The following is a 14,828-nucleotide window of genomic DNA, read 5'->3' as shown; positions in this document are numbered from 1 at the left end:
CACACAGACACACAGACACAGACACAGACACACACACACACACACACACACACACACACACAGACACACACACACACACACACACACACACTCACACACTAGAGAGAAACTTAACATATGAGTCTGGGCAGATATGAAAGCACATATGTGAACGTCAGTTTCCTTTTAATCAAATATAGACAGAGCGAGACTGACGTCTTCTCATCTCCTCTGCTGCGCTTGTCGATCTCTATCTGTCTGTTCTCCTCTGCTTTCATTACTCGTCTCTCTCTCTCATGCCATCCGTCCGCAGGTCTTTTCCCAGATTGCTCAGTGCCTCAGCGATCGCAGCTGAATACAGGTGAGCAAGTGTATGTATTCATAAGCAGATGTGAACACAAACGCTCTTATTTAATGCTCAAATGCTGAAAATAAACCAGCCTGAGGTGGTTGCTCGTCTTAGCTGGTGTTAGATTGATCAGGGTTGATCTTAAACCAGCATGGAGCATCAAACCAACTTAAGCCTGTTTTACAGCACTAAGGCTGCATTTATTTGATCAAAAATACAGTAAAAATGATTAAATATTATTACAATTTCAAACAGCTGTTTTCTATGTGAATATCTGTTAAATTGTAATGTATTTCTGTGATGCGCAGCTGTATTTTCAGCATCATTACTCCAGTCTTCAGTGTCACATGATCTTCAGAAATCAGTATAATATGCTGATTATTAGAAATATTTCTGATTATTATCAATGCTGAAAACAGTTGTGCTGCCCCGTATTTTTGCGGAAATATTAGATTTTTCAGGATTCACAGATGAGTAGAAACTTGATCAGGGTTGATCTTAAACCAGCATGGAGCATCAAACCAACTTAAGCCTGTTTTACAGCACTAAGGCTGCATTTATTTGATCAAAAATACAGTAAAAATGATTAAATATTATTACAATTTCAAACAGCTGTTTTCTATGTGAATATCTGTTAAATTGTAATGTATTTCTGTGATGCGCAGCTGTATTTTCAGCATCATTACTCCAGTCTTCAGTGTCACATGATCTTCAGAAATCAGTATAATATGCTGATTTAAGAAACATTTCTGATTATTATAAATGCTGAAAACAGTTGTGCTGCCCCGTATTTTTGCGGAAATATTAGATTTTTCAGGATTCACAGATGAGTAGAAACTTCAAAAGAACAGCATTTATTTTAAATAAAAATCTTCTGTAACATTATAGCTGTCTTTAGTCACTTTTGATCAATTTAATGCATCCTTGATGAATAAAAGTATTAATTTATTAAAGACCCCAAATTTTTCAATAATAGTGTAAATAAAAATGCAATTACATTTAATTGTAAAAGAGTAGTTGTTTATAAGTTCATTGCATGCTCCTTGTATAAATAAATTATACAGACAAAAATAAATAATATTAATGCATTTTAAAAGTAGCAAAAACCAGTGTGCATTATATTGAGAAAAAAAGCTTTAAAATGATTCTCTGGAGTCTGTGCATTACTCATAGGCTTGTATTTAGGTCCAAACACACCGACTCACCGTCAAGTAGGTCACGAATTTTATCCATGTAGACTTCAAAATAGGAAACCTTGAGAGAGAAACGAGAACAGCTGACGATGTGCAATTATCTGACAGCATTAACATTTCTTCACTAGAAAAACAAAATGATCTGTAAATATGAACGACCTCGTTTTATGCATTTGTCCGTACCTTAATGTGGAACTCGAGGTTTTCGTCCATGGTGTAAATGTGGTTGAAAATGTCTTCAGCGATCCTCGGGATGATTCCTCTTTTGTCAGGATCGTGCAGTTTTCCCTGAGAGAAAGAGAGAGAGAGAGAGAGAGAAAGCAGTGAGCACACTGTAATTGTGCTTTTTTAATGTGAATATTCTTCTTTTATGTTCCACAGATTAAAGAACGTTGTACGGTTTTGGAGCAACACGATGGTGAGTAATCTTCATTTCTGAGTGAACTGTTCTTTAATAATGAGCACAGAGCAGTGTAGAGAGCTGTTTCACCTCCATAGTGTAGGTTTTACCGGACGACGTCTGTCCGTACGCAAAGATGGTGCCGTTATAACCGTCCAGAACATCTGTAGAGAGAGACTAAATCAACCATCAGCCCTTGAGAACAATGTGGATTTACTTTTAAATTGTAACATTTTTAAATCAAATGTAGCACGTGCAGGATACAAAGTATCATCGATGTGTTATTAGAGGAAACAAATAGAAACATTTTTTTGTAGAGAGAGAGAGAGAGAGAGAGAGAAAGCAGTGAGCACACTGTAATTGTGCTTTTTTAATGTGAATATTCTTCTTTTATGTTCCACAGATTAAAGAACGTTGTACGGTTTTGGAACAACACGATGGTGAGTAATCTTCATTTCTGAGTGAACTGTTCTTTAATAATGAGCACAGAGCAGTGTAGAGAGCTGTTTCACCTCCATAGTGTAGGTTTTACCGGACGACGTCTGTCCGTACGCAAAGATGGTGCCGTTATAACCGTCCAGAACATCTGTAGAGAGAGACTAAATCAACCATCAGCCCTTGAGAACAATGTGGATTTACTTTTAAATTGTAACATTTTTAAATCAAATGTAGCACGTGCAGGATACAAAGTATCATCGATGTGTTATTAGAGGAAACAAATAGAAACATTTTTTTGTTTAGTTGTTATAGCAGAAAATGTAAAATATTAAAAGAGGGGTAAGAAGCCTCCATGAATAAACTTTTACAGAATGTATAAATGACTTCTGATATAATTATGATTAATATTTATATATTTATAAAAGTGTCATTCATGTAAAATACTAAAACAACTCTTCGATTTATAATTGTATTTTTTTTTATGTAAAAATATTTACATTTTAGTTGAATAATTGAATAATCGATGACGCACAAAGCAGAATCCCAGTAAAAGAGATCTATCTGAAAGGTAAAATTATTCTATGACAGGCATATGAATATTTACATATTTAATCGCCCATATTTTAATTGAAGACAACAGCAATGGTATGAATGCAAATGTAATGATTTTACTCAATCTATAGGTTTTAATGAAAGCGAAGATGTCTGAAATGTACATCTAATTCATGGAAATATTAAATAATAACCCCATTAATTAAATAATAATAAAAATTAATTAAATAAAAATTTTATATTAAATAATAACCCAGTTAATTAATTAATAATAATTATTAATATTATTAAGTATTATTATTATTAATTAATTAATGGCGTTAATATTCAATATTTAATTATTAAATAGTAATTATATATTAAATAATAACCCCATTAATTAGTATTACATTTAGTATTATTATTATTTTTATTATTATTGTAATGTAATTATTATTACATTTAAAAACAGTAACTCCAAGGGACTTATTTGATCCTTTCACTTCAAAATAAAAACTCTAAAAACAAATAGACACAAAACATAATATAATGTCACAGATCACTATTTTTCACAAAACTGTTTAAAATGACTAAATCTCACAAATGTTGATATTCAGATGAAATGCAATTATCTTTATTTATAATGTGTGCTATACAATATTTTGACATGTATGTATATGTTTTTGACGAATCAGTCCCTATCTACACACTCGCCTTTGACGATCTGTTTGGCACACGTGTTGTACACCTGCTCCTGCGTGCAATTCGTGGGAAAGACTTTGTCAAAAACATACGGCTTCCCCTGTAAGACATAAACACATTCACTTCTATATAGACAATAATAAGTCCAGATAGGTGAAGAAATGCACATGCTTCACGTTAAGCTCTTCAGTCAGTAACACGAGCTTTACTTGATCCTCAGAAGAGCATCAAAGTCTCCAGAGCAGACGCACACCTGAAGAGTCTCGAACACACACGTTATATGAAGTCGACGCAGATGTTTGTGATGACAGAAAACACTTAACCTTTGCTTTCAGCTGCGGTGCAGTCCCTCGATGCATCTTAAAATAGACTGCTTTATGTCTGTCTGTGCTTGCAGGAATCATAATGAGCGTCTAAAACAAGAGCACACACAGTGTTTATGGCTTGAATCTGCGGTGTGTGATGAGATGATCAACACGTCCCCATGTGTGTGTGCATCTGTTTTAATAACATGACGACTGGCCAGAGTAACAAATTGAAATTAAAGGGGTCCTATTATGCTCGTTTACAAAGTCTGGATTTTGTTTTGGGGGTGTACTAGAACAGGCTCTCATACTACGTTGTTCGAAAAACACATTATTTTCACATATTTAACATTATTACAACACCTCTCTCCCCAGTCTGGCATGAACAGCTCGAAAAGTTCATGTATCAAATGAAGGCTCGCCTTCTGAAATACGAAATGTGTTGTGATTGGTTAGCTGGGTCAGTGTGTGCTGTGATTGGTTAGCTGGGCCGGTGTGTTGTGATTGGTTAGCTGGGCCAGTGTGTGCTGTGATTGGTTAGCTGGGCCGGTGTGTTGTGATTGGTTAGCTGGGCCAGTGTGTGCTGTGATTGGTTAGCTGGGCCGGTGTGTTGTGATTGGTTAGCTGGGCCAGTGTGTGCTGTGATTGGTTAGCTGGGCCGGTGTGTTGTGATTGGTTAGCTGGGCCAGTGTGTGCTGTGATTGGTTAGCTGGGCCGGTGTGTTGTGATTGGTTAGCTGGGCCAGTGTGTGCTGTGATTGGTTAGCTGGGCCGGTGTGTTGTGATTGGTTAGCTGGGCCAGTGTGTGCTGTGATTGGTTAGCTGGGCCGGTGTGTTGTGATTGGTTAGCTGGGCCAGTGTGTGCTGTGATTGGTTAGCTGGGCCGGTGTGTTGTGATTGGTTAGCTGGGCCAGTGTGTGCTGTGATTGGTTAGCTGGGCCGGTGTGTTGTGATTGGTTAGCTGGGCCAGTGTGTGCTGTGATTGGTTAGCTGGGCCGGTGTGTTGTGATTGGTTAGCTGGGCCAGTGTGTGCTGTGATTGGTTAGCTGGGCCGGTGTGTGCTGTGATCGGTTAGCTGGGCCGGTTTTCGGCATTCTCAGTTTTTCCAGAATCGTGTGGCTCTAGTTGGTCATTTATTCAAATGTAATGTAAACAAATAAATGACTTTAATTTCAGGCTAAGCACATTGTCTCTTTCAACCCAAGCAATGCCCCTGATAACAATCCCATAATGTTTGCAAAATGATCAAATGGAATGTTCTTTCAACATTTGCATAACCAAAAAATAATAATAATAATAATAAAATTATAAGAACATATAAGAAAAACTGGACGTTTTGAATAGAAATAAAAATGTTATAACTTAATGGGAATGTTAGCAAAACATTCTTAGAACGTTTATTACATATTATTAGATATTTTTGTTAACTGAGTGGATGGATGGATGGATGGATGGAAAGAAAGAAAGAAAGATTCCCTGAAAAGGCATGAGCAGAACCTCAGAACAGACTGAACAGAAGTGAAAGGCAGAAAAGCGAGCAGTTGACGGGAACGGTGGGCAGATCTGAGATGAGGATTTGATCTGAATGTGTTCTGCAGGGATGTGAAGCGTGATGAACACACACACACACACACACATATATATATCAGAATAACCGGCCGCGCTGGGAGCTGAAATACACACGGGATCAGAGCGAAGCAGATGCACCTGAACTCCAGCCACAAACCCCAGACCGCTTTATTAGATGCGCTGATGTTTGCATGAGTGAGTGGGTGGACTCGGTGCTTCTCATCCGCTTTTAATTCAGGATTCAGATTTTACATTGACATCAGGTGACAGATGAACTTTGATTGAACCCGCAACCTTTGATGCATAGGAATTATCTTCTCCTTTTAAATAATTACCTTCTCTAGCTCTGCATGACTATATTTAGATATTTATTACATTTAGCATTTCCCCCGTTGTCAGAATGGACCTGTGACCCACCAGTTTAACCAGTGCATTAACTAACAATGACTACCTGACCTGGGAGCTGGTTAGGTGTCGTCTACACGTGTGTGTGCATGTGCATTTGCATGCATGCTTGGTAAAGAGCCCTGTGGCTCTGGCATGGAGATCAAGACTTATTCTAACAAGAAAGGCAGAGGCTGGAAGACTATCACAAGCACATTCAAGCTTTCTAGTGGAAAAAAAGCAGAAACTGCTCTAAAAACATCACATTTCAATATTAATACAAATAGATTAACGTTTTGAAATCCAAATCAAAAAATGTGAATACATTTCAGGAATTTAGAATGCTGGTTATAAATGCACACATTTTAAAATAAAGCTATTTTCATCCTTGAATCCTTTTTAGACAATCGTACTAGTGATCCTAGTGATGTGAACCCTTTAGTTAAAGTGTTAAAGTTCAGTGTGTATGTCTGTGCTATATATATATATATATATATACAGTATATAGCCTAAACAAATATGTCTGTATATTTATGTGCAATACTTTGGACTCTCATTCTGACGGCACCCATTCACTGCAGAGCATCCATTGCTGAGACACTGATGCAATGCTACATTTATCCAAATCTGATGAAGAAACAAACTCATCTACATCTGGCCTGAGGGTGAGCACATTTACAGCAGATTTTGGGTGAACTATTCCTTCAGTCTACCAGGAATAGAACCCAAACCACAGGCTGCAGCTATAAACATAGCTATAAATCATCTGAATTCAATCAGATTTACTGAATAGAAAGAGTTTATCTGTTTCTCACTGTGTGTAGAACTTGCCTCAAGCCAGAAATTCAACAATAGGCGAGTAGTTCACACATCTATTTTATGATATCAACACTCTGTGTTTATAGGGAGTTTTGAACATGTTTTCTGGGTTGCAGCGTTGCACAGCTTTTAGGAGTATATTGAGCTAGAAGCCACTAAGCTCTCCTTTAATAGGGTCTCTGATTTCAGCTTTAGACTTGCAGAAATATAATTAGTTTTTTTGCATATGGCAAATAATAAAAAAAAATTCTAGCCAAAATATATTCAAAATATATATTGCAAACAATGAAACTTAATGAAATGTATTTTTAAATTGAAAATGTATTTAGTTTCAACCTTCATTTACCAAAATGTATTTCAGGGGCATTTTCAATGTATAGATACTGTAATATTGTATTGTTTTTGGAACATTGTAAAGCATGTTTCTAATTTCTAATTTTTATTTAAAATGTGTTGTATGTTCACATGTTATAGAAAACAAATTAGGTTTTTCTTAAAATGTGACATGATGTGAATGTATTTTCTTGGACTGAAATATGTGGAGGGCAAAATTGTATTAAATATAATTATTAAAGATTGTTATTATTATTATTTAAATCATATTTAAATATTATTAAATTAACATTTACATTTTTTTATATATATTTTAAAAAATTCAAAATATACAAAAATATATTGGTAGAAAATATGTTTTTAAACATATTTTAACAAATATATTTTTGTATATTTTAAATATATTTAAAAATATAGTTGAATATATATAGCCATATGGGCTATATCAATTTTCACTGTTTTTTTTATCGTTACATTGAATCTATTTGGTTCTTGACTCTTGATATTGTTACATTTGAGGTTTAATTAATCAGCATTTTCCAAAGGAAAAATTAAACTCTTTAATTTAGTTTGATCTACTTCATTGTAAAAAAAAAAGCACATAAATAGTAATGTGGCAACATCTAAATAAACAGCTTTTCACAAATATAATTTAACATGACTGAATCAACATGCTTACAACAAAAACTCTTTTAAGGGTCAGATGAGGTAGAAATAAATCGAGCTGAAAGGTTCTACACATTTGGACATTTGACAGTGACAGTAAAGCCTCTCTCTGACATCAACATTCATCACACACGTCTACAAACACAACAGCATCGATCTGTTCCTGACATCCACTCCTGACCGCAGACCAGACAACAAAGTAGCGTGCATGACACAGTGTCTCCTTCAGGTTGTATGCTGCGTGCTTTTAAATGCTGTGGACATAATCAAAGCCGACAGCCGCCTTCCTCTGACTTCTGATGCATGTCAAGATGTGAATCTATCAGCAGAAATCACTTCTACACAAATGTCACTTGAGAGTTCAGCGGTGCACAATGATCATTTATCTCAATGCTTTACTAATGAAAACCCTGCCTGGCCTTGAAGACGAAGACGGTGCGGAACGAAAGAGAAAGCGAACGCCGTGACATTCATTTGAAACCCACAAGTTTTACCAGCTGTGTCAGTGCGATTGAGTCAGACCTATTACAAAGAGTGTTTTTAACTTTTAATATATTAGACAAATTATTAAAATAAAGACTAAAATCGTATTGGTTAGGTTTCTTTTCACAATATCTTGAAGTGAACACAATGTAGGGCTTCATTTTAAATCATTTCACTACTTTGGTTTGAGTGGATGTTTAATTCTGTGTAAAACTTTCTTGGCAATATTGTTTTAATTAGAGGGTTTTATTTATTTACTTTATGTATCGCGTTCTATCCTTCCAGTCTTTTGTAAAATTCTGTATTATTTGAATGACAGAATCTTCCAGGAAGTGACATCATTTTGGTGGGAACATTCTCAGAACGTTGTAGCAAGATTCTCTCTATGTTTTTCCAGTAATGTTAAAAGACCGTTCATTCAAAATTATCTGGTCTTTTAAGAATTTTTTTTACATCTTAGACATTTGTCTTAATGTTTTGTGAATGTTAATTGTTTAGGAATGTTCAGAGAACATTCAAAAGTAACGTTAATGTTTGCAAAATGATCAATTGGAACGTTCCCTTAACATTTGCATAACAAACTTTTTAAAAACATTTTCACAAAATTGGATGTTTTGGACGTTCTTAGAACATTCAGAAATAATGTTTTCATAACTTAATGGGAACGTTAGCAAAATGCTCTTAGAACATATTTTTGTTAGCTGGATCAATGGATTTACTGAATTTTGTGATGTTAGTTGGTTTGTTTCACTCTAAAACATTCATCTTTGGTCACAGATCAGTTTAATAATATCAACATTTCAAAAGATGAGTGAAATATGAAAATGAACTTCAAGTTGTAAACTAACTGTTCTTTTATTTCTGAGCATCTGCTATATGCTATTGTAGAAATACTTATTGATATTCATGTTTTCAAACGTTACAGAGTTTGTTACAGAGTTTCTGCAGTATAGGAATGACCCATTTATCTGCGTCAGCCTCTCTCACAAACATACACACACACACACACACTCACACACAGACACACACACTCACACACACACAGACTCCGCCACACTCACACACACACACACACACACACGCACACACACACACACTCACACACACACACACACACACACACAATCATCCATAACTGCAAACCTGCGCTATCACACTGACACTGGCACATGACATATATTTAGTTCCCGTCACACTATCTTTAATCTGAGCTTTAGAGGCTGATATATTTGTGCTGTTGCAGCACTGGGAGCCAGTTATAAGAGCTGCAAATGCTGTTATATTTCTGCCAAGCAGATCCATGTGTGTGTCTGAGAGCATTCACACTCCCGGAAGAGCTTCAATGGGTTTTAACCTTCAGCATATTTCAGCTACTCTTGTGTAGCTGTGGTCATTTTAACACACATAGAGTGGGCGGCATCAATAATGATTGAAATTAGAGTTTAGAGCCAATGTGTGTGTGAGTGTGTAAGGTACTGTGCTGAACCCTAAAGTGTTTTTATATATATGTATAACTGCTTTCATAACCATATTAAGTTTTCATTCAAGCGAAATATTGTTTAGATATTTATAAATGCACTCGTGTGCATGCATAAACATGTGCACACGACACAAATCTGAATAAATCAGATCATCAGCATGCACTGGCGAGTGTTTCATTAAAAATGAATATCACCATCTGGAGGAGTGTGACCCATCTGCGTCACTTTACTAATGAACCTAGAATATCAAGAGGAAAACTTGTATGAACTTACCCCGATGATGACAGTGTCATCTCCGTGAAATGTGGGGATATATTTGTCCCCTCGGAGGATTTCGGACTGGTTCAGAGGTCTGAAGCGACACAACACCCTGATGTTGCATTCTGCGCTGACTTCAGCCATCCTGCACTAAAGATACAACAGTGCGTTTGTGTCCTTTTCTTCTGATCTATGAATACTCGCACAGTCCTCTGCAGATGAATAGCTTTTACTGACAGGCGAAACAAGGGATGAATGATCCGTCTCAAATGAATCTGCTGCGAGTCAAAGCATCTTGCAAATTGAATAAAGCCGAGAGCCAGCGGATGACAGTAAAGAGTGTTTCAGAGAATCGCTCTCTCGAGGTTGTGTGGTGAGTGTTATTGCTGCAGAAGTGCAGGGATACGGAGACACACGCGCTGGGCACCGCGGCGCTCTGATTGGCCGGTATTCGACAGGGGGCGGGGCGTGTGCTGACTCTCGCATCAGCACCACTGGTCAACATGTCAACTTATAGTTTAGACAAAACTGAGAAGTGCACCAAGAAAGCTTTGTGTGTTGCGTTTTATATACAGTGTTGGGGTAACGCATTACAAGTTACGTAATCAGATTACTTTTTTCAAGTAACTAGTAAAGTAACGCATTACTTTTTAATTTACAAGAGAATATCTGAGTTACTTTTTCAAATAAGTAACGCAAGTTACTTTTTTGTTTTCCAATGCATTAATTGACAGCTCTGGTGTTTATATATATATATATATATATATATACACTTACATACATATACACACACACACACACATATATATATATATACACACATATATATATATATATATATATACAGTACTGTTCAAAAGTTTGGGATCGGTAAGATTTTTAATGTGTTTTTAAAAAAAAAGTATCTTCTGTTCTTCATCTAGGCTGCATTTATTTGACCAAAAATACAGAAAAATTGTGAAATATTATTGCAATTTAAAATAATGGTTTTCTATTTTAATATACATTAAACTGTAATTTATTTCTGTGATGTGCAGCTGTATTTTCAGCATCATTCCTCCAGTCTTCAGCGTCACATGATCTTCAGAAATCAGTATAATATGCTGATTTATTATCAGTGCTGGAAACAATATTTATTTGGAATACTTTTTCAGGATTCTTTGATGAATAAAATGTTAAAATGAACAGCATTTAATCGAAATATAAATCTTTTTTGTAACAATATACACTGCTGTTCAAACGTTTGGGGTCAGTAGTTTTTATTTATTTATTTATTTAAAGAAATTAATGCTTTTATTCAGCTTTTATTGATAAAAAAACGTGATAAAGACTTATTAGAAAATATTTTTATTTTAAATAAATGCTGTTCTTTTTAACTTTTTATTCATCAAAGAATCCTGAAAAAGTATCACAGGCTCCAAATAAATATTGTTTCCAGCTCTGATAATAAATCAGCATATTATACTGATTTCTGAAGATCATGTGACGCTGAAGACTGGAGGAATGATGCTGAAAATACAGCTGTGCATCACAGAAATAAATTACAGTTTAATGTATATTAAAATAGAAAACCATTATTTTAAATTGCAATAATATTTCACAATATTACTGTGTTTTCTGTATTTTTGGTCAAATAAATGCAGCCTTGATGAAGAACAGAAGAGACTTTTTTTTAAAAACATTAAAAATCTTACTGATCCCAAACTTTTGAACAGTAGTGTGTATGTATATGTATGTATATATAGCTGTTCTTATATGTGTGTGTGTGTGTGTGTGTGTGTGTGTATATATATATATATATATATATATGTGTGTGTTTATACAAGATTTCTGTGGGTTTTATAATAGGTCATAAATCAGAGAAGAAAACCTTACATTCATAAAGTCATGGCATTAAATGTTTAATGTAAAAAATTTATATCTCACTGTTTTTGTTTTCAAATGCAAATATCTAAACGTTCTTAAATCAAGATGCGTTTACTTAAGAAACAAATGTAAATTCTTGAAAATTGTAATAAAATGAAGTGAGTTTATGCTTAAAACAAGAACAAATATCTGTCATTGATGTTTTTTAATCATAAACTCACGTCATTTTGACCATTTTCTACCAGACTTCTTAATTTGTCATTTGTTTCTCAAATATATGTGTCTTGATTTAAGAATCTTTAGACATTTGCATTTGAAAACAAGACAGAAACACTGATAAAGATCATCACTTTTTTGCAGTGTGATGAAGTTACAGTTATAAATGTAACTATTTACACTTGAGCTCTTATGTCTGTTGTGTTTTTGTTCTCACATTTGATTGACGACATATTGTTGAAGTGACATAATTCCTTCCCAGGCCTCCAACGAGCCTGACGTCTATGAGACGAGTGATCTGCCCGAGGATGATCAGGCACAGTTTGAGTCGGTGAGTATCTGTGTGAGAGTGTGTGTGTGTGTGAGAGTGTGTGTGTGTGTGTGAGAGTGTGTGTGTGTGAGAGAGAGAGAGAGAGTGTATGTGACTCACTTTTAAGCTAATTATACTTTCCCTCCTCATTCACTAACCCACCATCACTGTCTGACCCGTTCCGGATGCTAGTTTGTGCAAGTAAGACGTCCTTGTTTTCTAACGCAGTAACTGCATGGGTTGAAATCTTCCTGCCTTTCGATTGTTTTCTAATCAGGGACGATTAGCATTGGGGTGTTGTTTGATTTATTTGAACTATGAACAGGCACTTATAATCCTAGTTTTGCCTGTGTGTGTGTGTCATATTACATTAAGACAAAAGTCTGAACCGGTGAAGTGTGGTACAGGTTGTATGATTAAACTGATGAATAATCTTGATGACTGGTTTACTCTTTTAATTTGGTTGTAGAATATGGCTCATGTTCATAACATGGACAGAATTGTATTCATGTAATTTGTAAGCTTGGAGCTGTTTGTAAGTTCTCACACTAACAGCCTGAGGAAGGTTGTGGAGTGACGTTTAGCTGTTCAAGTGTGTGTTTTAAGGAACACTTGGTGGTAAGTTTGACAGAAATAAAGTGTGTGTGTTTCACTTCCTTCTAGGGCTGCGCAATTTGTCGGGAAAAATTGCAATTTTTCTGATAACAAATTTAGATTTGCTGTGCTTGTTTGTACAGTTTTATACAATTTAGCTAAAAAATATCAAGGCTGTTGTAGTTAAGTAAAGCCATAGAAAACATTTTTGTAAACTTAAAACAAAATAAACATTAAATGAAATAAAATTACATTTTATTTCAGCTAGTCGCCAAAGCAACATTTCGCATTCTCATTTAGTTGAACTTGATGTACTAAAATAACTAAAATTGAAATAAAAAAAAGACAACTTGAAAAATAAAAATCACAAAACAAACAACAAACTTATGAAATTGGACAATACAAAAAAATAAAAATGAATTCAAAATATAAAAAATAATAGTATCTCAGTTACACTAATAAGTAATAAATAATCAAAAAATCAAATTTATATCAAATAAAAAAAATTTGTATGATTATTATTAGTACTAAATAAAAATATTACACAAAATAGGAGATATTACTATTGCAACATTTAACTGTAAAAAAAACAACAACAAAAAAAACATATATAATGATAATTTTACTGTGCAGCTCAAAAATTACAATACTAATATAAGCTCTTCTCAACACAAGTATGGCACGTTAAAAGAGACCCGAACTCGGAGAATAACTTCACTCATCGCGTATGTTTTGTGCATAAATACTTTTTTTAACAAATGCCGACTTTGGGATTTGATATATGATGGTTCTGGTTTAATTACTATGACTTGTGCAGCCCTTCTTCCTTCAGTCTCTCCGTATGTGTGTAACTCCAGCTGTTTCTCCGGTCTGATCTCGAGTCTCTCGTCTGTGTCACGTGCTGAAGACTAACATCTGCTCTCTCCTCAGAACAGCACGACTAACGCTTGCCGCGAGCTGCACACGCTCGAGGTCACGTGTGAAACTCTGGCTAATCTTTCTTGCAGTGAGCTGTGAGCGGTTTTGTGTTAATAGCATGATCAGATGTAGCGGTGCACAGGCGTTATTCAGTGTCAGCTGACGGAACGGAGGCCTGTGGCTCTAATAAACAGACTCTGATGAAATAAACACAGCGCTCTGTTCTCCTCTCCCTCCAGCTGCTGTTGTGCATGTCATATGATAACTACATTAATATCTCTCTCTCTTCCTCACTCTCTTCTGTTTTTCTCTTTCTCTTCTGCTCTAACTGTCTTTGGGGACCCAAGGAGCTGGTAAGAGTTTCTGATTCCCCTTTAACACCCAGTGACTCCTCTAAACCAATCAGAAGTCTGATCGTGAGCTGTGCATGTGCATTAATGTGATTGGCCGATCTGACAGATGGGCGTTTTCATCAGGATTTTGCACGTTAGGAAAGCTAAAGCAATATTCTGGGTTAAATGCAGCATCTGTGACATGATGTCAAGTTACTACAGAAAATGATTTCAACTTGGCTTTCAGTTTGGAAAAAAAACACAAACTGAGTGCTGACAGAAATACTGTGCAGTGGTAAAATGCTCCATAAATGTGATGTCAATGTAGCACATCAGGGTCAATCTAAATTATTTTCATTGGTATTTAATTTAGGATATTGTTTGAAAAGATATGTGTATGTATATTAAATATAAAAGAATATGTCTTAAATAAATAAATATAAAATATAATACCTTTACAAAATTATATATATACACACACATATAACATTTTGTATAGATTAATATATTTATAATTATGTTATACTAGTACTTAATATACTTAATTAATATATTTATTATGATTTATTATATATTTATTATGATTATTATTTATTAATATAGTTATACTTATACATATATAGCACTTAATATACTTATATAATTCATATATTTAATATGATTGTGATTATTGTTATTTATTAATACTTAAGATTTATTTAGA

The 14,828-nt window shown here is 34.9% G+C and overlaps 3 protein-coding genes across 3 annotated transcripts in view; 1 reads left to right on the top strand and 2 right to left on the bottom strand.

Annotated features, from left to right (window-relative positions):
- Positions 1-10,273, bottom strand: part of kif5ab (kinesin family member 5A, b) — a 30,815-nt gene extending 20,542 nt beyond the window's left edge. Inside the window, exons 1-5 of the mRNA XM_016251851.1 lie at positions 9,905-10,273; positions 3,605-3,692; positions 2,434-2,507; positions 1,705-1,809; positions 1,534-1,582 (exon numbers count right to left, since the gene is read on the bottom strand). Of these exons, the coding sequence (XP_016107337.1) occupies positions 1,534-1,582; positions 1,705-1,809; positions 2,434-2,507; positions 3,605-3,692; positions 9,905-10,033 (445 nt within the window). The 5' untranslated portion in view covers positions 10,034-10,273. The remainder of the gene's footprint in view (positions 1-1,533; positions 1,583-1,704; positions 1,810-2,433; positions 2,508-3,604; positions 3,693-9,904) is intronic.
- mbd6 (methyl-CpG binding domain protein 6) overlaps positions 6,473-14,828 on the bottom strand; it is a 42,533-nt gene continuing 34,177 nt past the window's right edge. Inside the window, exon 15 of the transcript XR_001606504.1 lies at positions 6,473-6,497. The gene's annotated coding sequence lies outside the window, so the exon portion shown is untranslated. The remainder of the gene's footprint in view (positions 6,498-14,828) is intronic.
- The window catches only part of dctn2 (dynactin 2 (p50)), a 13,724-nt gene continuing 9,036 nt past the window's right edge, over positions 10,141-14,828 (top strand). Inside the window, exons 1-3 of the mRNA XM_016251850.1 lie at positions 10,141-10,262; positions 12,215-12,302; positions 14,141-14,146. Of these exons, the coding sequence (XP_016107336.1) occupies positions 10,141-10,262; positions 12,215-12,302; positions 14,141-14,146 (216 nt within the window). The remainder of the gene's footprint in view (positions 10,263-12,214; positions 12,303-14,140; positions 14,147-14,828) is intronic.

Source organism: Sinocyclocheilus grahami, unplaced genomic scaffold (assembly GCF_001515645.1).
Source record: "Sinocyclocheilus grahami isolate Dianchi unplaced genomic scaffold, SAMN03320097.WGS_v1.1 scaffold1073.1, whole genome shotgun sequence".
Classification (NCBI taxonomy): Eukaryota; Metazoa; Chordata; class Actinopteri; order Cypriniformes; family Cyprinidae; genus Sinocyclocheilus; species Sinocyclocheilus grahami.
Note: the sequence above shows the minus strand (reverse complement) of the source record. Positions and strands in the feature narration are given on the sequence as shown.